The sequence below is a fragment of the Fundulus heteroclitus genome, unplaced genomic scaffold, assembly GCF_011125445.2.
Source record: "Fundulus heteroclitus isolate FHET01 unplaced genomic scaffold, MU-UCD_Fhet_4.1 scaffold_513, whole genome shotgun sequence".
NCBI lineage: Eukaryota > Metazoa > Chordata > Actinopteri > Cyprinodontiformes > Fundulidae > Fundulus > Fundulus heteroclitus.
Window position 1 is genome coordinate 27,073 of NW_023396938.1, and position 24,435 is coordinate 51,507.

At 41.6% G+C, this 24,435-nt stretch overlaps 1 protein-coding gene across 1 annotated transcript in view; it reads left to right on the forward strand.

The window, feature by feature from the left end:
* Positions 1 to 24,435, forward strand: part of LOC118560921 (reelin-like) — a gene marked incomplete at its 3' end in the record, with an annotated part of 83,890 nt that overhangs the window by 23,779 nt on the left and 35,676 nt on the right. Inside the window, exon 2 of the mRNA XM_036132477.1 lies at positions 14,483 to 14,590. Coding sequence (XP_035988370.1) covers positions 14,483 to 14,590 — 108 coding nt within the window. The remainder of the gene's footprint in view (positions 1 to 14,482; positions 14,591 to 24,435) is intronic.

A 24,435-nucleotide genomic window follows, 5' to 3' on the forward strand; every position in this document is an offset into this window, starting at 1 on the left:
TTTTAAAATGTACACAGGGACAAGGACATGCATTTTGGAGACATGTCCTGTGCTCTGGTGTTTGGCCATGATGGGCCATCATTTCATTTGTCGAAAGAAAAGGGAAGCCTTCAAGCCTAAGGACACCAACCTAAACTGTGAAATACGAGAGTGGCACCATTATGTTGTGGCGTTGCTTTGATGCAGGAGGGACTGTTGCACTTCACAAAATACAGGGTATCATGACAAATTCTGAAGCAACATCTCAAGACATCAGCAAGAAAGCTGAAGCTTGGGCACAAATAGGTCTACCAAATGGACAATGAAACAAAGCAAACAGCCACACTGGTTACAAAGGGGCTCATGGACAACAAAGTCAATGTTTTGGATTGTCTTTGCAAAATGACTCAAGCTCAGTCACATTGGAAATTAACAACAATTTTCAAGGCTTACAACTCATTCTCAAAATAATTTTGGTCTGGACTTTGACTGGGCTGTTCAAGCACAAAATTCTGGTATGATTCAAGCATATTCATTCAAGCATATTCATGTGCTTGTTGCTCTGGCTAGGTGGTTGCTCTTCAGCTGGATAATAAACTTCAGCCGCAGTCAAAAGTTTTTTGTAGCATCTAACAGCCTTTTGTTCATGGCTGCCCTGTATTTAGCTCTCTCCATCTGTCCATCCACAACAGCTCCCCTGTTCTTGCTTAAGAGTTGCTGCTGTAAAGTGACAAAATTAGAAAAAAGTAAAGGGGTGTGTATAGTTTTGCTTTATGCTGGAATGTGCGCAATCTCCTAAACTAACATAGAGGCATTGCATGCCTAAGAAATAAACCGAAGTTGGTATTTGGTTAAACAAAACTCACGCAGGGACAAAGTACTCATAATTAAAAACATAGAAGTGGAGGGATGGATGTCCCTAATTCAAGCTGCAAAATATTTACAAGAGATACAATTTCAAGTCCAAGTTAGGACAACCATTTTTCTTTACTAGTGGGTAAAAACTTTGGTCCATAATTACCATTCTTCCAATCAACATTCTGTTCTCAGTGCGGCTTGGGCAATGAGACATGTTTACTTACATTGGAAAATAGTGACGAATAATCAAGTTTATGTTTTTTTTTTTTTTTATTGAAAGCGGAATGCTGTCATGGTCTGTAACTACTAGAGTGACTTGCTGATTATTTTTTTCTGTTAAGCATATTTAAACAGGGTAACTGTTTAAATATGTTCTTTCTATTTCATATACACAACAGTCAGATGGAAAAATCCCATTTTGACATTTATAACATATTGAGTGTGTCTGGCTTGTGCTAGGGGCCTCCCAACCGTCTAACATGGCTACAGGTTGTATTCCCCTGCAAGGAAAATGAAATGCTTATACTTTTTAGTGTGGTTGCTGAGCTTAAATACTTTTCTCAATGGGCCTTCTTGCAACAGATTTTCCTTTGTTGAGTTAACATTTGTTGCATTTTGTTGGTAAGTGGACACCCTTTCCCAGTGGAGCTGTTTATTTCTTCTAATTCAAATGGGAGCCTTTTGGCATAAGAAATGAAAAGAGAAGATATTCCATTATGTGGACAGCAATGTGCTTTTCAAATTACTTGCAGATGGAGATTGTGGTTCTCATTTGAAAGCCAATTAAAAAAGGGTGAAAGAATTAGCCTTTGGAGTACAGAAACATAAATCTTGATTTTGTAATAATAAGGAAACATGTACAGCAAGATTGTTTCTGTGGAGAACGACTTGGAGACCTGCGCTTGCTCATGTTTAAGCATCGAGTATGGTCTGCATCATATGAGATCAGCACAATGAAGTGTGATTTTTGCGGCGGATTATGTGTGAGGAACAGGATGCTTGTGACAGAACTGTCTCTTCACTGCTGTTTTTCTACCCGACTGTTGCAGGTAGGAACCCGAGCCAATTCCCCCACCTTTTAATAAACGTCTCGACCGTACAAAGCTGACCAAAAAAAGCAAATGCAAATACAGGTAAAAAGCACCTAATAGGAAAAATTGCTTTCAATCAACTTTAAAAAAGAAAAAAGAAAACGAGGTGCGGTTTAGCAGACCTGTAGAAGCTCAGTATCTGATAGGTCATCTGTGACAGTTTCACAGCAGCAGATGGCAGTGCCAGCAGGCCAGGATGGTGCCAGGAGGTTACGCAATGGAATGATTCTTGTAAGACCTGACTGGAACACCACATGACACATACATGTGCAGAAACACACTTCCCACACATTCTTCTGTCTGAAAGTACACCAGTACATTCAACCCTAAGTAAGTCTGGGGGTCTGCAAAAAAAAAAAAAAAAAAACATTCTAACCTGCCAACTTAATGAATCATTTGTTTCTTTGTTGGCTCTTTTAACCATAGTATATCCTTCACAGTGTCACGTTCAGGTGACTGACAGTTCGAACCATTTCAGGAAGCTCAGGGTGAAGTGACACCCCAATGCTGGCATGGCAATGGAAACAGATGGACATATAGCTTCCCTATGGTCTGGCCTCTATTTCCTGGTCATCTCTGGGGCACGTGCGTCTGCCAGTAGGATGTGGGTCATATGGACAGTTATCTTTATTTAGATGGTTGCCAGGAAAACCTCCTTACTTTATGAAACAAAACAGCCACCCTCGGCTTTACTGGGGAAAAAAAACAACACATCATCTTTGTTATCATGTCTTTTACAAACTTTCTTTTTCCTCTGCTGTCTGTTTTTATTTCACTCCACAGCATCAAACACTGTAACTATGGTATTCTTAGATGTCTTCCAGATTTTACGGAGTTACTGGCTTCTGGTATCTGAATATAAATATCTGCAAATTAAGCAATGGCTTTAAACCAGTTTCAGGGTACACGAAAGTTAAAGAAAGTTACCCTTTCAAAGGGGCATCATTGCCACAGTTCAAAGTTCTTTGATGCGATGACGTGGAACCTTCTTTCATGACAAGCGTATTCTCAGGTGGTATGGATAAAAAAGTAAAACAATTCTGCCCCTCCCCCATCTGTTGCTGTGCACTGCTGTTAAACTGACTGGAACTATCTTTTGGGCTGTGTTAATGACCCTCTGGAGCGCTGTACCTGAGCCACTGTACGGCTGGTGTACCACACACAGATGCGGTAGGTTATTATGCTCTTAATAGAGCAAAATAATGCATGGACCCCTGCTGTTTTAGGGATTTTCCAAAAAAAGTCAATCTCTGCTGGGCCTTTTTTCACCTGCTCATACATGTTCACTCATCAGGTCAGGTCCACTTCGATGCGTACTACCAGGAAGTAGGGGTGTAACAATACATCGATCCACATTGATATATCGCTTAAATGATTAATTGATGCAATGTTAAAATATCAATCTAAATCGTCATTTTAAGATGCATCTTTATTTCAAATAGGCATGAGACTAAAGTGAACAGGCAATCTATTATTATTATTATTATTTTAATTAGACGAACGTTTTTGATTTAAACGCCTGCTTAGAAATAAAATGGTCAAATCGCATTTGTTTTTGTGTGAGTTAGTACCAATGTAAATAATGGTGTTAGATGGGCAGATGACATTGCATGATATCGATCATATCGATCGGAAATCGCAAAAGACTTTGTTGTATCGGCAAATATCGTATCGTCATACAAACAAATTGACATAACATCCTATCGTGATAAAGCTGGTGATTTACACCTCTACCAGGAAGTGGATGTCAGCCACCTTCTCCACACAGTCCCCGCTAGTTATTAGTGGGGAAATGTCTGTTTTCTATTTCCTATAGTCAAATAATTGGTCCTGCAGATTTTGAGAAGCAAGATGTTCTCTGTTCACCCCACTCTCAGCTGCTCCATCTTCACCACAAGAGATGAGCCCCACTGCTGAGGTGTCATCTGCTAAACTGACGGTGGTGTTGTTGTGGTCAGCTGTAGGTGGAGAGGGTGTGGAGCAGGGGACTCATCACAAAACCCTCTGGAGATCCGGTGCTGATGGTGAAGGCTGAAGATGTATGTTGACCCAGTCTGACCCTCTGGTTGTGACCTCTCAGGAACCTCTGGATCCACATGCCTGTGAGGTGTGACTGTCCAGAGTCCCTAAGTTTACCCACCTGTCCGTGGCAAATGATGATGTTGAACGATGAGCTAAAGTCCAAAAGAAGCAGCTGTATGTAGCTCTTCTGCTGCTCTAGATGGAGGGCTGTGGCTACTGCATCCTCAGTGGACCTATTAGCTCTGTAGGCAAACTGGTAGGGGTCGAAAAGATGTTTAAAGCATTTTATGTTATCTGGTGTCATACATAACTACAGTTGTGTATGCTATACTTTTACAAGATTGAAGTGAGTCTCTGGGTGAAAGCTTGAGAGAATGAAATAAAGCAGCTTCAAGTAATTCAGGTGTCCTTTCTGTTGCCTGCAGAACATCTTTACAGCCACCCTGTAGAACATCTCAACATTAGTGCGGTTAGTGTGCCAGTGTGGTGGGAGTCAAACCAGGTGAATAACCTCAATATATATCTCAATATATATATATATATATATATATATATATATATATATATATATATATATTGAACAGGTCTCTGGTGGGCTGGGGGTTGGAGATGTGTGGAGAATTGAGGGCAGGGAGGGGGCCAGTGTGGTGGGAGTCAAACCAGGTGAAGAACCTGTTTAACTCATTTGCAAACTTGTTGTCACCGTCTGCAGCCCTGCTGGTCCTCTGCCCAAAGCCGGAGATGTTCTTGAGACCTCTCCACACATCTCTGACGTTGTTCTGCACCAGCTGCTCCTCCATCTTCCTCCCATAGTCCTTCTTTGCAGCCCTGATCCCACGGAAGCTCCCGCTGGACTCTATGCTGCTCCGCTCTGTCCCCTGAGTAGAAAGCCCTCTTCTTCTGGTTCAGGAGGACGTTCAGCTCAGGGCTCACCCAGGGGGGTTGTTTGGAAAGCACCGTAGCCGTCGTGTAGGCACAATGCTCTCCACACAGAAGGTCATGTAGTCAGTGATACATTCAGTCAGGCTGTTGATGTCATCACCATGAGAGCTTTGGAACATGCTCCAGTCTGTGGTTCTGAAACAATCCCTCAGTCTCTCAGTGGCCTCATCTGACCAAACTTTCAATGACGTCTTCTGCGCTTTTGTCCTTCTCACCATTGGTATGTAATGGGGGAGCAGGTAGACAAGGTTGTGATAAATAAATAATTGAACTTTACTGATCTCACAATAAAGAAATTCACAGACAGGACACTTAAAAAACATTGTATTTGCAATTTTCAGCAATAGTTTTCCAATTAGCCAGTAGACTTTAGACAAAACATGTGACAGGTGGGCTGTAATTTCTTTTTCTCAAATATTATGTCTTTGAAGAAGGTAATGCTAAACAGCAGAAGACTAAGGCTATTGCTGGCAAACTGTTTATTGAAACAGGGCTTTCACAATGCCACTCCTCAGTCAGGAAAGTAGCTATTGGTGTCTTAAAAATCGCTAGAATTTGCTAAATGATGTAATCAACTAATGGCCATTTGCACGTTTTTGTGTGTAATTGGAGTGGGCAGTTCTGGAGAGAAGGGTAACAATAAGAGAGTAAAAGCACCCTAAATATGTTTAGAACTAAAATATCATTAATAGTATGCTGTGTACAATCTAGAGTCTAGATTCTAGACTGAAAGTCTAACAAGAGATAGTAGAAATTAAATGATTGTTTTGTGTGCCCTAATTCATTATAAACAGTTTTATATTTACATCCTGCTATTACTGTAATGGAATCAACCAGTGGCATCTTGGCGAATACACGATTTATTAGCAATCTGGAGGAGGTGGAGGGTCCTGCTTCAGCCCGCAGGGATAGCTGTGCAAGGAGAGCTTTGGAGAGCTCTGGGAGAGCTTTGAGATGAGGAAAAAGGGTCTATGGCAGCGCTCACCGCTCATTAGTGTATGAACAAAACATACATTCATGAGTTTCCAAAAGTCTTCAATAACAGGAGAAAAAGTTGTTGGACGTCACTATGTAGTGACAAATTTGCTAAGTGGGAACAGATGTCTTTCACTGCAGCCTCTGACCATTTGTTTAAACTTAATAGTGACCCGTAAAGTTTTAATTGTTTAATAGGTTAAGTTTCCAAAATATGACCTTCCTGTACCAAAGCAACGTAACTATGGCCGGCATACATAACGTAGCTGAACCTGAGCCTGATTTCCAACCCAAGAAGGGCTCCAGTGTCAGGTCCGATAGGGATATTTGAAGGCATCCATCCCAATCATCACTTTTCTTTTTTTTTGTCCAATGTTGCTCAGACCTTCTCAACTTAAAATAAGGTTGGAGTATGAAATGAGGGTGTGATGTCGAAGCGTGGGAGTGTTTCCAAAAAGGAAAAAGTTTAGCTATTTTCTGGCCCTGCCAAACATTAGGGCACTTCCACTGAAGTTCTCAGTGATGTTAATAAAAGTCTTCTCATGAAGCTCTGAAACATCACTCTATTACATACTATTACTTTGTAAAAATGAGATCATTGCTCCAGGCATTGGCAAGCACAGGACAGGTCCTACTTTGCTACACCTTAAAAAGGCATCACCATTGCTTTTTGTGATACCTTTGGGCCCTATTTTTCTTATAATAGCTGAAGCAGGGTATAGTGGGACATGAACATTAGTTCAATGGATTTATTTTCTCAAGAATTTGAGCAAAATCATTCGTTAGAAACAGCTAATTTTCTAAATGAAAAGGAAAAAAAATTAACTGTCTGATAAAGGTGCATTCACATAGAAAGGCAAAATTCATTGGGACTTGTGTATAACAGTGTTCTGGTACCTTATCAAATTTTCAGTAGGTATTCTCTGTCTTCCTCCTGTACCTTGTTTCTCTGATGCTTCGGATGCTTTTACAACAGAGAGGAAAAGTTAATGCGTTCCTGTTGTTCTTCGTAACCAGGTGATTTCAACAACACGGGGGAGAATAATGCCTGAAATATTAATCAAACAAATTCAAAACAACAGTGGCTGAGATGAAATAAGTAAAGCAAATGCTCTACACAACAACAAGTTTAAACTGATTTGCGTTTCAGCTTCATTGTAAAAACTTATTCTTTTTTCTTTCATTTCATTCTGTTTAATCTGCAAAAGATCCATGCTGTGTATTTCTCTTTTGACCGCCTGTTGTAAGCTCAGAGACACATGGCAGAAACGCCACTGTCTGTGCTGGTGAATGTGTATTTTGTTGTCTTGTGTGGTGGGCTCGTACTCTGTGCCCTAACGTTACTCACGGTGGATCCAGAGAAGTGTAGAAAGCCCCGGGCCCATCAATAGTTGAGTAGTAGCACGGTTGTGTGTGTCTATAATGAGGCGTACCGCATCGCTTCATCAATATTATATGTCCGCTTTAGGCCAAGCAGTGAGCTCTGTGGTGTGTTCTGGTATAAAGCACAAGAGCCTGTACGTGGGTATCAATCTTATGCATACAGTGTAATCAGGATTTTGCAGGACTTTAGTTCAGACCTCTTACAGATGTTGCAAATACATCATCATGCTGGAATGCAGTCACATCTTGATTGTCTGCTCTTTGGCGTTTAGCATCTCTCACCTGATTGCTTTCCTTCAAGTCACTCATCCTTAAATTGGATAATTGTATATTGATAGCATAACAATCGGGGAAGCTCGTAATACAGGCTTTGGCCCTTTATTGTGCCACGCAGTAGTATTGTAGTGTTAAAATAGAGAATTTATCTTTTTTGTTCTAATAGAGCTGCAGAATATGCAAGGAAACAGATTGTGTGGATACATGTGCGACATCGAAACATCTTCCACCTTATCAAAATTCATACAAATAGTCTTCTCAGAACTGCTAGCTATTTTTGTGTGTGTTTGTGCATGTGTGTGTGGCGGAATTTGGAAACCAGCGATGCAGTCTTATGCAGGAAATGTCCTAAATCCAGTCCAGATGTCCGCCTGAGGAGCTTGAAAGCAGACACTTGTGTTCGTTGTTTACACATAAACAAAGTGTGAACTGTGAGAACAAACACCGTCTCTGCAACGCTGAACCTCGATGCTCTCTGAATGAGACTGTTGGTAGTAAATTTCACCCCTGTTCCTCCCTCATGGCTCCCCATCCCCTTCAGCCAAAGTGAGCGGCGCTCAAAAAGTGAAGTATGGACGAGAATGTTAACGGCTACCATCAAAGGCCTTCTTCCCAAATGTGTGCGTGCGTGTGTGTGTGTGTGTGTGTGTGTGAGAGCGAGAGAGTGTGAGTGTAAAGTACCCCCACAGGTGATTTGATCTGATCTCATCTCATCTGATTGGCTCATCTGTCTAATGCCTTACACAGGCAAGTGAGAACGCTATGGTGGGGGTGGGGGTGGAGATTGTTGGAGACCAGGCTAAATAATTTAGATCTTGGAGTTGTATTGATCAGGTAGCACGGCTCTCCGCGGGCCACTCCGCTACCTCGTCTCTCCCCATCCCTTTTTCAACCCTGCTCTTGCTTTTCAATGGTAACCTTGTGCCCCTAGCTTTACCTTCTCCTCTTTTTTTTTTTTTTTATCCCAACACGCCCACCCCCTCTTTTCTACAACCTGCTCACCAGCACGATATCAGGTGCACGTCTGCAAGGAAGGAGAGCATGCGAGGGAAAATAATTCCCTCATTTACCGATGGAAGAACATTATGAGCATGGGCTGAAGGGACAATTTTTTTTATTATTATTATTATTCACAGTATCTGTTTGCAGTAATGGAGGGTCTGTAACCTTGGTGATGCAGGTCAGTAGAAATGCAGAAATGAGCATTTTCTGTCTACTGTGGCTGCTCCAAGTTTAATGCATTACCCCATTAAATACAGTACAGTGTCGTGGCCTTGGATCAATACTGCAGAATGTAATTACTAATAAAACATGTCTCAACATAACACATAATGGATTTGTTGAATAGGTAATGTGCTTGGACGGGGGGAAATTGCATAAATGAAAAACACATGTACGTGTGTAGCAAAAATATAAACATGAGAGTTCCTCATGTAAATTCGATTTTATTTTCTCCCACAGTTGGTGGTTGATGGAGAGGCACCTGTGCACTGAAAAACAAGGACTTAATAAAGATATTACTAATGCTATTTCTATTTAAGCTTCTTTATTATACTCTTCAGTGTTCCATATAAAGCTTCTTTCACTATATAGCCCATTTTTTTAAGTTGCAGAGGGAGATGTCATTATTTTTCATGGATCTGCTCTTGCCATTTTTGTTTTGTATTTGTTCCATTGTTCCAGGATTGTAATTTGTTTCCAAACACTATGAGTTAGTGTTCAGGTACTCCAATCTGTTTCAAATCAACGAGAACTTTATCAAATTTTGTTGTGTTACAACCGCAAATATCAATGTACAATGGGATTTTATGTGCTAGACCACCACAAAGTGTTTCATAGTTGTGAAATGAATTCAAGATTGTACAAGGTTTTAACAATTTTGTTTTCTAATAATGCAAAAAATGTGTCTTTTAGAGGGGGTATCTACTAGGTTTGTGCATCCAGAGACTAAAAAAATGTTGTCAGTTTTAATTTGCAAATCAGCCTAAACTCAATCAGATTAAATGGAGAGCAACTGAACGTTAATCCACAAATGTTTTTTTCTTTTAGGAGTGTGCTTTGACTGGACCAGTGTAACATGAACATGCTTTGATTTAAACTGTTTCATTTTAAGTCTAGTTTTATGTTTAAAGTCTTGGGTCTTTTGCAGCCTCTAACAAAGTTTCTTCCAGCATGGCACTGTTTTAGCTCAATGGCAGATATTTAGCTATTTCAGTCTTTTGATGTGCAAAGTACCTCAATCAGCACATTTTTTTTATTCTATTTTCTAAAAAAAAAAAGTTAAAAAATATGTATAATTTCTCATGCACTCCACAAATATGCACCACTTTGTGTTGGTCTGTCACAAAAAATCATACGTTAATCTTTCTCGTTGGTTCATGGGATATGCATTATTTGGCAAGGGACTATATGCTCAAAGTTAATTTAATGCTTACAATTTTTTTTTTAAAGAAAATAGTGAAAGCAGCTGCAATAGGTATTTTGGCTTCATGTTTAGGTTCTGGTTGAGTTTAGGGTGTGTAAAGTTAAGTGCTGAGTTTTAAATCTGACTTGTGTGTTTAAGGATTGTGACAGGAGAGCAGAACAGGAAATGTCTGGATGCAATAAAGACTGTTATGGGATAAATTATTGAGGTTTTGATATGGATGAGAGCCTAAGAGAGAGGGATATGGCCTTAACCATGCTCCTCAGACAGGGTGTAACACATCCAATGTATACAAAATCATGGAGAACACACACATGCTTTAATGCTGGCCGCCTTGTGTGAAGACATGTTAAGGGGAGGGGAGTCACCCAGTCAGGCAGGCAGTCAAATGGGGCCAGACAGGAGTCTGCTCTGCCCAGATTCTCACCATGAAAACACACCAAGCCCAGAAGAAATGAACGCCCTGGGACAAAACTGATTATGCTTCTATTGTTAAATGAAAAACACATTAACGCCGCAAAGTGTCTCCTACTTCTCTTCATTACTTTTCAGTAAGCAGGGAGATTCCGGGGTCAGGAAATAACAAGTCCTCCATCTTTCATTGCTGCAAAGCATTTTATTTGTCTGTGTGCAGAGCTGTTTTTTTGGAGGGGGAGCCCCTGCTCCTCTCAGCTGCAGACTGTTCCCCCGTGCTCTTTCTTTACTGTCTGACTGGAAACAGTCCCAACCCGACCTCTCACTTTTTCTGGTGTTAGAGCTGACTCTGTGGGCCTGTCACTCTAGGCTGTTGTTCACCAGACAAATCAATAGTTTACTTACTGGATACACTAAGCTTTAGATGTGTTCAGCTTGATAACAGACCTCCACTAGTTTTAGCTCTTCCACTGTCTGTTACAACCTGGGATGAGAGGGTGGGCCTCGTGAAGCTATCAGGGTTACAGCCAATTAGCTCATAAATTCTCTCTAATATGTCTGTCAATAAGGACAAAGCTTGTTAAAGGTGGGGTCATTTGTGCAGGTTAAGGTTGTTGCAAGTGAAACAATCAGGCTACAGTTCTTTGCCAGTCAAGCCCAGGTGCAGCGCTAAATTATTACTTTTATTGTGGAGGTTCATCTCAGTAAAGTTGAAAATCATTGTTAAGTTATTTCAGTGATCCAGCTCAAAAGTAAAATGGAGTAGCGATATATTTGCTTTCATTTCTGTTCATTTTGATGATTATGGTCTACAGCCAAGGTAAATTCTCAAAGTATTTGTGCATTCACAAACACATGAGAATCCGTCTTGTACCGCTCCGTCTACAACCTTTTGTGTCCAAACCAAGAATGGGTCGGGCCAAACACTTTGCAGTATTGTGGTTTTAGGCAGGACATACCGGTGCGGCAAATGCAAAAGCTGCCGAGCCCACAGCTGGACCAACATAAACCCGGCAGTGCAGGAGGACACAGTTGTAGCTGCTGCTATCACATCTATTTAGTAAGAATCCATGATTTCATCCTTGAAAGAACAACAGCAAGACGTGTCTTGACTCTTACCTTCTTGTGGGTACCTTACCTTATTCCGTTGCTTACGATTTAATTTGATACAGTGGCTAAAACAAACCTATGGTGGGCGGGCACTAGGGGTCACTTTGCCTAATCAGATCGGAGAGTTCTGCTGAATGTCCCTCCATTCCCCAAACCGATTCAATGGGAGCAGTCCCAGATTGATAATGTGCAGAACGGAGAGGGCTACACATTATCAATCTTGCTGGTCAGGATAGCTTACAGCTAAAGAAAATCAAAAAGTTAGTTTCTCAAAAGACTTGAAAACTACAGAAGACCAATGATTACATATGTGTATTGGAATGTGGCATGTCTTCCTGGTAGACATGTGCACTGACTTTTTACTTGACAAATTCAGTTCAGTTCAATTTTATTTATATAGTACCAATTCAAAACAGATGTGACCACAAAGCACTCTGCAAAATTAAATTCAATCAAATCACACTGACAGATTGGTCAAAAAGTTACCTCTCTAAGGAAACCCAGCAGATTGCATCGAGTCTTGACAAGCAGCATTCACTCCTCATGAAAGAGCGTAGAGCCACAGTGGACAGTCGTCTGCACTGTCGATGGCTTTGCAGCAATCCCTCATACCAAGCATGCATGTAGCGATGGTGGACTGTCTGACTCACGGTGGACCGACACCAGCAGATGATGTGGCTTCCCAAATTGTCTGACTGTGGAAACTTCCAACTGGACCTCAGGCATCTAGTATTCTTTTGCTCTACTCTCGTCCTCCAGCTTCTGGGACCTTGATTTCCAAATGAAATGCAACATTTTAAAATTACAATATCAGCCTACTGAAAAGTATATCATGATCTGTGTGTTATATGACCTGAGTACACAGTCCTGGCACCATTTGCATGAATTACCTCATCAATGCAACATTGCATTGAGAAAATTAGGCAGTGAAGAAGCACAGGCAGTTCTGTTCCTTTTCTATTTGGCCTATAAGTAAGGTGCTTCTGATGTTGTTTCTGCTTTAGAAGCAGCTTCACAGAAGGAATGCAACAGTTTGCAGCCTTTGTCCTAGATCCGTCTGTGCCTGGTGGTTCTTGCAGCACCGACTCCAGCTACAGTCCACGCTTTGTGAATCTCCCCCAACCTCTTAGATGGGCATTGCCTCACAATCCACTCAAGGCTGCGGTTAACCCTGCTGATTGTGACTCTCGTTTCTACCAACTTTTCATGAAATGTTTGGGCATTGCACTCTGTTACCAGCCACCACTTTAAGCATTGACATTTTATTGCTTACCCTTCTTGCAGAGGCTGTCTGATGGACAGTTGTCGAGCAGTCCTCCCTATGAGTGTCTGGGCCATGATGTAACATTTCTGTATTAAAATCCTCATCAGAAATCTTTAGAATTAACAGAATAAATCCTTGAAAAAAAAAGCATGTTTTTAGTAACGTTTCTATACTTGAATTGATTTACTGAAATAAAATGCCTTTTCATTGATATTCAAATGTATTGAGATGCAACTGACATTTGTAAGGTAAGATTGTAGAATTTCCTGCACCATGTTCTGACACACCTGCACAATCTGTTCACCTCCTCCAAGGCCTTTGGTGTGTATATAGTCTACTAAATGTGGGCTTTGGGTGTTGTGCTAGTCATTGTTAAGGATTATGCGATCACAAAGGCTGGAGCTGCAGATAACAGGGAAAACAGCAGACAACTCACAAAACAAAGAACTTCACAGATGTGGCATGCATAAACAGATGGACAGTTATCTTGAGGCAGAATGGACACACGGATATCCCTGGAGCAAAGCTATTTCAGTCTAAGGCTACGTTCACACTGCAGCCTGAAGTGACCCAATTCCGATTTTTTTGCCCATATGCGACCTGTATCTGATCTTTTTATGACAGTCTGAACAACACAGATTGGATGTTTTCAAATGTGACCCAGGTCACATGGATATGTGGCCCTGAATCCGATACGTATCTGATCTTTTTAAATGCGACCTGTGTCTGTACGGCCGGGTCGCATTTATCTGACCTGTACGTCACCGATACTCGACAAACGTAACTATTCTGCGTCCTGCTATGCAGAAGCGGGAAGAAAGACGACACCCATGGCGGACTACGATGAGAAGAGCAGTCAATGGACGGAAAGCTCCGGTTAGAAAATAAATTAATGACCGCAAAATGCGCGCCAGCATTATAATCCATGTTTACTTCCGCAAACACTGAGGATGCTTGCTACGTGTGACGTCATCGCGTCCTCGAGTGCGCATGCGGGACTCTTAAGTTGAACGCATTCAGTTCACACAGGAGATCACATACAAGTCGCATATATTTGGAAATGTGAACGGACACACAAAAAAATCCGATTTCACAAAAAAAATCGGAATTGAGCATTAAGACCTGCAGTGTGAACGTAGCCTATCTGCGAAACGTATCCCGGAAGACAACATGGGAAGCATCGACCAATCCTGAGCAGGTCTTTGCTCATCTATGTTGGCTGACGGAACCGAGAGTTTGGTATTCTCTCGCGTCCGGAAGTCTAGCCGTATCGCATTGTTGCGTGTATGAGAGTCCAGTACTGAAGCTGCAAACATCCCTCTGCCTTGTTAGATTAAATATGTTTCAATAGAGTTTCTGTTTCAAGAGTCTTTGTATTACTACATAAGTCTACAGTTCAGAAGACGACGTCTATCAGGTAAAGAAACTGGGACAAAGATAACTGGGTACGATTAATTTCTAACATTAATGAGACAGTGATATTATGCTCTGATCTGTCTACACAGTCAGACTTACTGTTTATCTTCATGTGCACATCGCATTGACTAATCATCTGCATGGCTGGTAAACGAGGTGTAAATGTGTGATGTCTTACACTTAATCAATGGTTTACCTGTTTGTACTTCGAGGAGGTGTCAAGGTGTGTGGATTACAAACTGTCTGCTAACATATGTTTAATCATTTTATCTTGTATAAGCTTCCATTCTGCAGTTTTCAAACCTGTCTTCCTTTGTGTCTCCTCAGTCACCGTCTCTACCAGTGTGCCCTTTGATGGTCTGCTGGTGACCGGCCTCTACACGTCCACGCCAGTCCAGTCTGCTCCCATTCCTGCCCCAGCTGCGTTTGGCTTTGGTAAGTTACATTTGTGTTCATAGAAGAATGCTTGTAAAAATACATTTATAACACTCTAAATATGGAGAAAGAAGTATCAAAATAAGCATGGTCCACACTTTGTTCCCAGTATGAGCGTTAAGCCATCTCCCCACTTATTTAATGGAAGGGAGTGATTTAATGATGAGTGCTGGTGATGGAACCACCAGACTTGCCAAATGCATGTTTTTCCCCATGTTTTCAAACTGAGTATGGGAAAAATGTAATTGAACATGAACAAGACAGCAATAAATAAAACATCTCAGAGAAAAATATAAAAGGAAGTACGGTTGCGTCAACTTGTCGGAACATTTTCTTTGGCCAGGTGGGACTGCAATTGATTTCCACAAAAGAAAAGCACAACAACTGTTTTCAGGAGACAATTTAGGGGATATGAGGTGTTATTTTTAAGGACTGTTTTTGTGCAAACAATTTCCTGCATCCATTATCTCCAGCTTTCTTCAGTTTGTGCTCTATTTTCTTGTCTTAGTTGTGCCTTTTTACCTTTTTATCTCTGACAGCAAAAACATTTTTTTTTACTTTAGATTCTTTTGTAAATTCAGTATAATTAGATTAAGAGGCAGCTGAAAAACATCCACGTTATTTCTAGAAACACAACAGCCTCTTTAATGGAACAATCTGGTCAAAATGTTGCAAAGATGAGACCTACTTTTATTGTTTTGTACCAAGCAGTCCCTGAGCTTAGTTAGGAATGGTAGTAGAGCTAGAGGTTATTTCTTCTGGTCTTTGTGAGAGTTTTTGTATAGAAACCAGTTGGTTAGCAGTGGTGGAGTACTGGTGTTAAGCCCAGTTAAGTACATTGCCATGAGTTTAGCTCGGGAACTGGTTTGGTGGAGAATTAATCTAAGTTGCCTCTGGCTGTTAATCAATTGCCAGTCAGGCTGGTAATGACCCACACAAGAGCTTTCCGAGTCAAGCTGGCATGAAATAGCTAAAGAAAGTTGAACTCAGCAGTGTTAATACTGTATATTTTACTCTTTAAAAAATGTCAGACATCTTTTAAGGTGTAAAACATACAGGTGGCATGTGAGACCTACTAAGTTTTGACCTATTTTCAAGACTAACTACTAAACAAAGTACCCTAGGCTAAAGGCCCGAGAGCTGCACACTTCAGAACAACCGGTCCAGTGTGTGCTATTGGCAAGAAATTATTATTGTAACGCACCACACCTTGGCTGCAATGATGTTTTTTTTTTACATTAAAATGATTAATGCATTGGTAAATGGCTTGTACTTGTATAGCACTTTAACTAGACAGACGACCCCAAAGCGCTTTACACTACAGTCAGTCATTCACCCATTCACACCCTGAATTATTAAATACCGGCCACTGCTACATAGCACCCTTAAGCTGCAAAGCTAACCCCCAACATAAATCAGCAGATTTTTGGGTGTGACTCCCATTCTCGATGCCCCGGAGATGTCCTGGCATCGGATGGTTGACTTCAACCCTCTTCACCATAATTATCGTTTCAGAAAACACCCAGAAAAAGCAAAAAAACAAAAAGTAACCACCTAAGTCCTGTTTGAAATGCTTTGTGAAAGAGGCTACTTCGGATGGAGTGTGTCTGGATAGATCGCCTTAGTCCATGGCTGGGGTCTTACTCATGTAACTAAGATGAATATAAAGAACTCCTCAGAGAGCATTGGCTCACGGAGCTGATGCCCAATGTTTTCACTCATCCTGACTAACGCCAATGTTCCTCAGATGCTGACTTCACCCTGGCTCAGGCAGCTCTCCCTTCTTGGCAATTCTGTTTTCTGCGGTGGCATTCTAGCATGAATTGCATCACCTTTGCTTCACTGTAATAACTTGAAATTTTAAAAGTGCAGCTGAAAAACCTTGCATGCTGCAACTTATGGAAGGAAGTGTTCCGTTCTAGTATTTGATCTAGGTCTGAAAAATCTCTAGTTTCAGCCTGTGCAATCTGCTAAACTGTGCACTTTTCTGCACTTTGTTCATTTCTTACTGCATTTTCTTCCAGCATGATATTTAGAACTTTATGAAGAAAGCATTGGATATTTTCTATTTGCAGTTTTGCATTTGGCAATCGACTCCTCAAATATGGGTTTCCGTAAGAAGATGCTCACAAACAACACGCACCTAATCAGTGAGCTCATACAACCTAACGGTATTACTCTGTAGAACACACTGTGTAGCAGATCAAAAGATGGAGCTTGGCATTCATCGTTGAACACATGATAAAAGCGTCTGTTAAGACAATAGGGTCACCCAGCCCCATGAGGTACTGTTTTTAGCATGAGGTTTTTGAGTAAAGGAATTAAGACAGGGTGTGCCTTTAATTCCTCTGAATGGAGCCAGTTAACACATGAACGGCACCAGCAATACTAATTCCCTCCTACTCAAAACACACACACACACACACTCCTAATGTGTGTAGTTATTGAAGTGGTTCAGGGGACATGTGGTTAACAGATGCATCAGTGCAGGATTTGATGTGCACTCAATAACGGCTAAAACGAAAGCTCATTTCACCGCCATCACCGGGGAGCAAAATTATTTATTTAGTGTGCAGAAATGTTTTTGTTTTTTACACCAAATTACCTTTGGAACAGATACTTACCCTGGTGAGATCCACTCATAGACCAACAGTTTCCAGTGTAAATAACCAAATGACAATAAAACCTCTAGAGAAAACGGTGATTTAAAATGTTACGAAACAGCATTTGAATGAACTTCTTTGATTTTCCAGTTGTGACCTGATACAGATAAACTTTTGTTTTTGCTAGCTTTTACGTCTAAAACTAATATCTCTTACTAGGACAGCTGTTTACCAATGGGAAATAAATGCCCTGCTAAAAGAACACCACTTCAAAACAGCTTTAATTGTTTAACAAGTAGCAAGAGCATAACAGGGTGAGATAGGAGGAGAAAGTGGAGAACTGAGAAGGATACAAGTTTTTTTATGAGCAAACCTTTGGAAAAGCATGCTATGTATTTGCATTCAGCCCCATTTAATCCAATCCCGCTAAATAAACTGCATCATGCAATCAAAAGGTAGTGAACAGAGTCCATATGTGTATGCTAAATCTCATTGGAACTATAGCTGTTCAATGAAGGCCTCGGTGGTTTGTTGGAGAACAATGGACAATGAACCGCACCAGGAAGAGGAGCACACCAGACAGGTCTGAGATAAAGATGTGGAGAAGTTTAAAATAGGGTCAGGTTGTAAGAGAATGTCTCAGTCCTTGAACGTCTTACAAAGCCCTGATTAATTCATCAACCAAAAACAGAAGCAGTGATACATCTCCAGTCCTGTCAAGAAATGGCTGTCAGCTTGAAATGGCAGGCCAGGCCAGGGGAGAGTGAATCAAAAAATCAGCCAAGACGCTAATATTGAAGAAGCTACACAGATCGGGTCGGAGAATATGTATACAGGATAACAACCAGATGTGCAAAAAGAAAACCTGTTAGATACTGCGAAACACTTGAGACTGGGTAAAAGATTTGTCTTCAAGCAGAAGAATACCAACAAAGATTTAGCCAGAGCTGGAATTGAAAGGTTTACATCAACGCGGACACGCATGTCCGAAAGGCCCAGTCCAAGACCAGACCTACACCCAATCAGGACTCAATGACTGTCCACAGACACACTTCATACAGTCTTAACTGAGCTTTTCCTTAGAAAAATGAACAAAGTTTTCAGCCTCTTGATTTGCAAAAGGTTTTTTGTGACCTGCCTCCAAAATACCTGCAGCTGTAACATCAGTGATTAGTAGCTTTATGAAAACTACAGAAGAAATACAGTTTCGGTAGATTTCTCAGTCAGAGAAGTGACTTTCAGACAGCATTGGAGGTGTTAAACGTAGACCACTGACTACAAATGTGTGCCTTACCCAGAAATGTAACAGCTTTATTCACACAAGAGCTGTGCCGGTAAAATACCGGGTTTGACACTAGGTCTTGACCCGGTAAACTGCCGGGTCAGTTTTATCCGCTAAATCAGTTCCAGTTTTATTTACATATAACTCAGACCCAGTAGATTACCAGCAAATTAGTGGGTAAGGTTGTAAGTGTGAAAGGGGCTTTGCATTGCACTGCACAGACTTCAAACCCCTACCCACTGTAAGATCCACGGTTCCAATGCAACTGTTTGTTGTGGCTAATCAGCTGTTTGACAGGAGCCATTTCTGACTGAAGTTCTTCTTTAGAGGTTTGTTTGATCAGTTAAAGCTGCATCCCTTGCATTACCGCCACTTGCAGGTGATATTAGGTACATCCATTCCACAGTTGCCGAGTTAAGTGTGAAAAGAGCTGACCCGGTAATTTACTCAGTCTAATTTGCATGTGTGAAAGGCGCTCATTCTTGTTAGACCCAGGAATGTGGCCCCAGTAAATTACTGGGACTTATGTGTGAAAGGCTGCACATAAGCTTTAAACGGAGAACTGCCATCAGTTTGTTTTACCACCCCCCACCACTCATAGAAAACAGCATGCTCATGGTCTGTTGTGCTTTTCTGTGTTTAGATTTGCTTTGTATAATCTTCTATTTTTGCAGTTTTCTTCTCTTTGGTGTGTGACATCTGTGAACGTTAACCCCCCCCCCCCCCCCCCCCATGTTTAGTCACAAAGATATAATTCCTTGCCCCTAAATATATCCACGCATGTCTCAACACTTCAGCAATAAAAAATGTTCTGGTTTGACTTTTACTAAATCGTCAGAATTAAACTCGTATTTTTTAATTGAATTAGTTTGCTGTTTGACACCAAAGTCTGCTACAGCCTTTAAGGTATTCAAAGGAATGCCATCTTTGTGGCTCTTGGGCTGAACCGTGGCCGCAGCTCGTTCCTCGTCCGCCTGCAGTCAAGAGATCACACGCTGACCGCAGTGTGGCTAACCTCAAGACCTTTATGATACTACAGTCGCTCTGTTGTGGCTAGTGGAGACAAACTGGAGCTAAAAACAAGGTTCTTTGTTGGAGTCGTGCCCACTCAAAAGAGGCAGAGCACAGGAGTATAAACTGGCCGTGGTTTTCATAAATGTATCCATTGGGATGGAGTAAGCAGTCAGGCTGAGGACTTCTGCAGTGTTTTGTCTGTGTCGTGGTGCCAGAGGTGGAGTTTTATTTTGAAATCTATGTGATTATTTCGCACGGTTTTTAGCTTAAGTAGGATGTGTGGTTTTCATCTGAGCCCATTGGGTGGCAAGTTTTGACAATTCGGTTATTCACTGCGGACCCGTGCAAGATTCTTTTGACATAAACGTTGGAAACCTCATAGGTATGCGTGCTCTCCTACATGCTTAAAAGGGATTCCTATATACGCTGCCAGAAAAGCATTGCGAGCCTGAACTGACTCAGCAGCTGGAGAATTAGAACTGCTCCGTGTTCTTGTTTTTCCTCCAAAAAAAAAGTTATTCCACTTAGAGGACTTAGTTTCCAGTCCCCCTTGGCTTCAGGGGACTTACACAGCCCCCAAACTGAGATCTGGAAAGATCTCAGATTGAAAGCAATGTCTTCTTTTTATTCTAATAGTCGGGTTAGGGTATTAAAACAAAAGGTTTGCTTTCATCCGCCACATGGCAAATAATGAAGTGATGCATTAGAACTCACAGGCCAAAGTCGAAATGGGAAGGATTGTCACATGTGGCCTGATTTGTATTGCTCCCCTACTGGCTAAATGTATCGCTTCACATCATTATCCATTCAAACACAAAAACAGAACAAGTATTCATTCTAAATGTCTCCAGCTAAGTTATAATTACAATGATGTAGGGGCACTTAAAGGAAGGAGGGAGCGTTAAAAAATATGGGATAAAAAATGGATAGCCAAAAAATGCCAACACAGAATTGACAAAGTGCGTGGGAGTGGAGGAATAAGTGCAAGTGCAGGAAGAGAGGGGGAAAATTACCCAAAGCGCGCATGAGAAATAGCGAACGGGGACCAATGAAAGAACAGCGGTATGTGGATGATATAGAGGAGAGGAGGAAGATGAAAGGATGGCGTTCCATCACTCCCTCTGACGGAGTGGCTGATTACTGTTGCCGCGCCAGTGCTGAGCTGCTGAGAAACTGGTCAGTGATGGATAGCTTGTTTGTGGGGTGATGTTTATTTTATCGTTAATTTGCATATTTGTATGTATTTGTTGAGCGGTTGGCTTCTGCAAGTGAGGTTCAGTCCCCCGTCTGGTTATGATGAATTTGGCCATCTGACAAAATGGACAGCTTAGTGACAGGGACACCTAGCTGACACTCCGCTCCCATGACGGATGGGCTCACGCTAACACGCAGCCCCGATTAGAGATGAAATCCTGCTGCACCTTGACCTTCTAGGGGTGGGGCTGGGGGGGGGACCCGCTGCCAAGAGCATAATCATAAACGTTAAATTCCCAAAGGAATACCTTTCAGTGTTGACAGCAGTGCATTGCGAAAGTATTCACACCCCTTGAACAAAAATGTATTTTATTGGGTGTTTATGTCCTAGACAAGAACAAAGTAGTTGATAACTGTGAAGCGGAAGGACAGGGATGCTTGTTTTTTTCTAATCTGAAAAGTGTATTCATGCTCCATCCATCCATTCATTGTTTATACCTGCTGGTCCGTGCTGGGTAATGGGATGGGGGTTGTTCACTATCTCTAGGGGCAACGGGTGAGAGGTGGGGTACACCCTGGACAAGTTACCAGTTCATAACAAGGCAACACAGAGACATACAGGACAAACAAACACTCACACACACACACACACACCGTGTAAGGGCTGTTTAGAGTAACCAGTTAACCTTACAGTCATGTTTTTTGGACTGTGGGAGAAAGACGGAGTGCCCCCTGAGAACCCATGCATGCACCTGGAGAACTTGCAAACTCCACGCAGGAACACCCTAGTAAGAACCCGGGATTCAAACCCAGGACCTTCTTATTGCAATGCAGCAGTACTGAATTTATGCTCAGCACTCCTATTCAATACTTTGTAGGCTGTTAATACTTTCTGCTGTTTTTTGTTTCAATCATTTGGTATATCTAGAAAATGAAATGCTTTCCTGTTTTCCTGTTTAAAAAAAATAGCTCAAGCTCAGTCAGATAGGTTGAAAGCATCTGTGAAAATCTAATTTTAAGTTTTGCCACAGATTCTCAGTTGGATTAATCTCTGGACTTTGACTGGGCCATTTTTACCGATCAATATTCTTTGCCACCAACATGTACCAACATGCCACCAACATATTTTATAGTGTGAATGATGTGTTCAGGTTGAGGCACAGGTTTTCTGCCACACTTGGGTTGTTATTTATTAAAATGTGTAACAAAAACATGAATAATTAATTTTGCCTCACAATTATGGATATTTTGTTATCGTTCACTACGTAAAACCTTAATAAAATACACTGAAATCTCACAATCCTCGGTTTTGTGTTGGACTTTGCTTATTTGGGTTCCTTCAGTTATTATTCCTAGTGGTCTATCTATCTATTTATTAGTTCCTTGTATCCGGCTACTGTTAGATTTCTGTTTCCTCCCTATCTGCCCTGCCGTCTTTCCTCCTTCACTTTAAATATTGATTCATTGTCTTCACCTGTGCTTCTGATTTCCCCATTGTCATTCCCCTTTATTTAAAGCCACCTGTCTCCCTTCACTATCTGTCAGATCCTCTGTTGTGCTCACCCCTGCTCTGTACTAATTTGCACTTTGTAAGTGTTAATTTCATCATTAAATTATTATCACTTCATTGTGCTGCTTCACAGCTCTGTTCTGCACTCTGGTCCGGCTACTCCGCCTTAGCAAAATACGACACGAAGCTTGTGTTGCTAAGGGATTGAAAACTTTTGCAGGACCATGCTTCACGTCATTCCTCTTTTCATAAAACATGCTCAACAAAGGTATCACTAGGCAAACTGTACAATAAGCTCCTAACTCACTATGGCCATGGACATATCACAGAAAGGGAAATGTCTCCATGTTCCATTCTGCTTTAATGTCATCACCTCCGCAAACGGTGATGCATTTGAAGCTCCTTGGTTGACAAATAATTTTTTTTGTCTGTAAAAATCGGTTTAACCTGAAGCAAAACTGGAACATGAACATGAAATTTTATTTTCTACTCTTGTCAGGCTTAACTTGCCACTCCTAAATCTACACAAGTATTTTTTTTACTTCGAAGGCTGGGAAGCCAGAATCTCTTTGAGATGTGGTTTCTGATGGAAACGTTGGCATTTAGAAGCTGTGATAATTGATAGAGAAAGAGAAAGTGATTTGTTGATTTCTGAAACCTTTCAGATGTTTTTCTGATCCAAAAAAAAAAATGGTAAAACTCCTGGAATTGGCCGTTCCATTGTAACGTGTGCACAATTACATTTCATATATCTACCCATCCATCCGTCTCGATGCTGAAGGTTAGCTGTCGTCGCCTCCCCGCCACCAGGCCAGATTGAGTGTCAGCCAAAAATGTCAGTATATTAGAAATGGCAGCTCATCGTGTCAGTATTTACAGAGACATACTCTCAGGTGTGTTTCCTGCTGAACAAAGCCTTGTTTTGAAATTCTACGTGTTTCCTCGAGCAGTCCCAGGAGAGCACGAGTGTGCTTATGCTCAGCCCTCCTCCCTCCCAATCAGCTTGATGAGGACGCAGAGTAAGGACATATATTGTGGAGGGAAACATGGGAGGATAAAAAAGAATTATATAGAGAAAAGAGGTGTTGCACGGAGCAAAGAAGGGGTGAGGAAAAAGGGGGCTCCCGCGGGGAGAGAAGCTGTCATTCCCTGGGAGACATCAAACGCAGCGTAGCCCTGTGATCAGCTTGCACCCTGGCTCTCCTCTGACAGCTCCCTGACTGTGCCGCTTAGACTCCTTCATACTGGCGCATAGATACGCGCGCTTACTCATTCCTGCAGACACGAGAGCTCTCGCTCTTCCCGACTTATCCATTCATACGCCGACACATTCGTATTCCACACTTTCACTCGCTTTCGTACATGGGATGCACATTTGTGAGGCATTTACCTCGTCGCCGCATCGTCAAGGACGCCTGAGAGTCACAAACTGTCGATGCAAAAACTTTCGGCTCGGCGGAGGCCAGGTACCACCGGCAGCCGCAGCGATGTTAAAGATGAGGATGCTAACTCATCGGAGCCATCACTCCTTCTCTGCTAGGGGCTTCGGGCAGATCCTTCCCAATGATGAATTCATTAGCGCCTAAGATGAAATGGGTTGGCAGGGCCAGGGTTATGTATGGGAGGTGATTTGTGTTCTCTGCGGCACGGCGTTAGATCAGACTCTTAGATGTGTTGGGTCGGCTTGTTGTAAATAACCGTTCCATGCTGGCAGAGGATTTCCCCAGCCTTCTCGTCCACATGAGCTGCTGTTCTGTCCTTCTTGTTGCTTAGCACCCCAGTCCCCGAGGCCTGCAGGCTGCAAACAGGTGGCTAAACATTTGCGCTCTCTCAGAGTCCAGAGGACTGCTCGGATAATTATGCACCACCAATCAACAGTAGCTTATCTCAATGTGTAAAGCCTCATTAGAAGCCAAAAATCAAACTAACCCGAAGTCAAATAAATAAAATATTTCAGTTTTGTTTTATTATTTTAAGGTCAATCTACAGTTTTTGGTCACACGTCCTAACTGCTAGGCTTTTATATATTCTGTGATGATAAAGTAGACCTGCCTAAATCTTATTGCACTTTTTTTTCCGAAAATATGTCTTTTCCTTGAACTCCTGTACTTTCCATTAATACAACTGTATTCAGATTTGTGTTTAGTTGTAAAATCATTAATACTTTGAACCTTTTCACATTTTTTACATCACAAAGACACACCTGAGTATTTAACTTAAATTGGTAAAGTGGTGAATAATT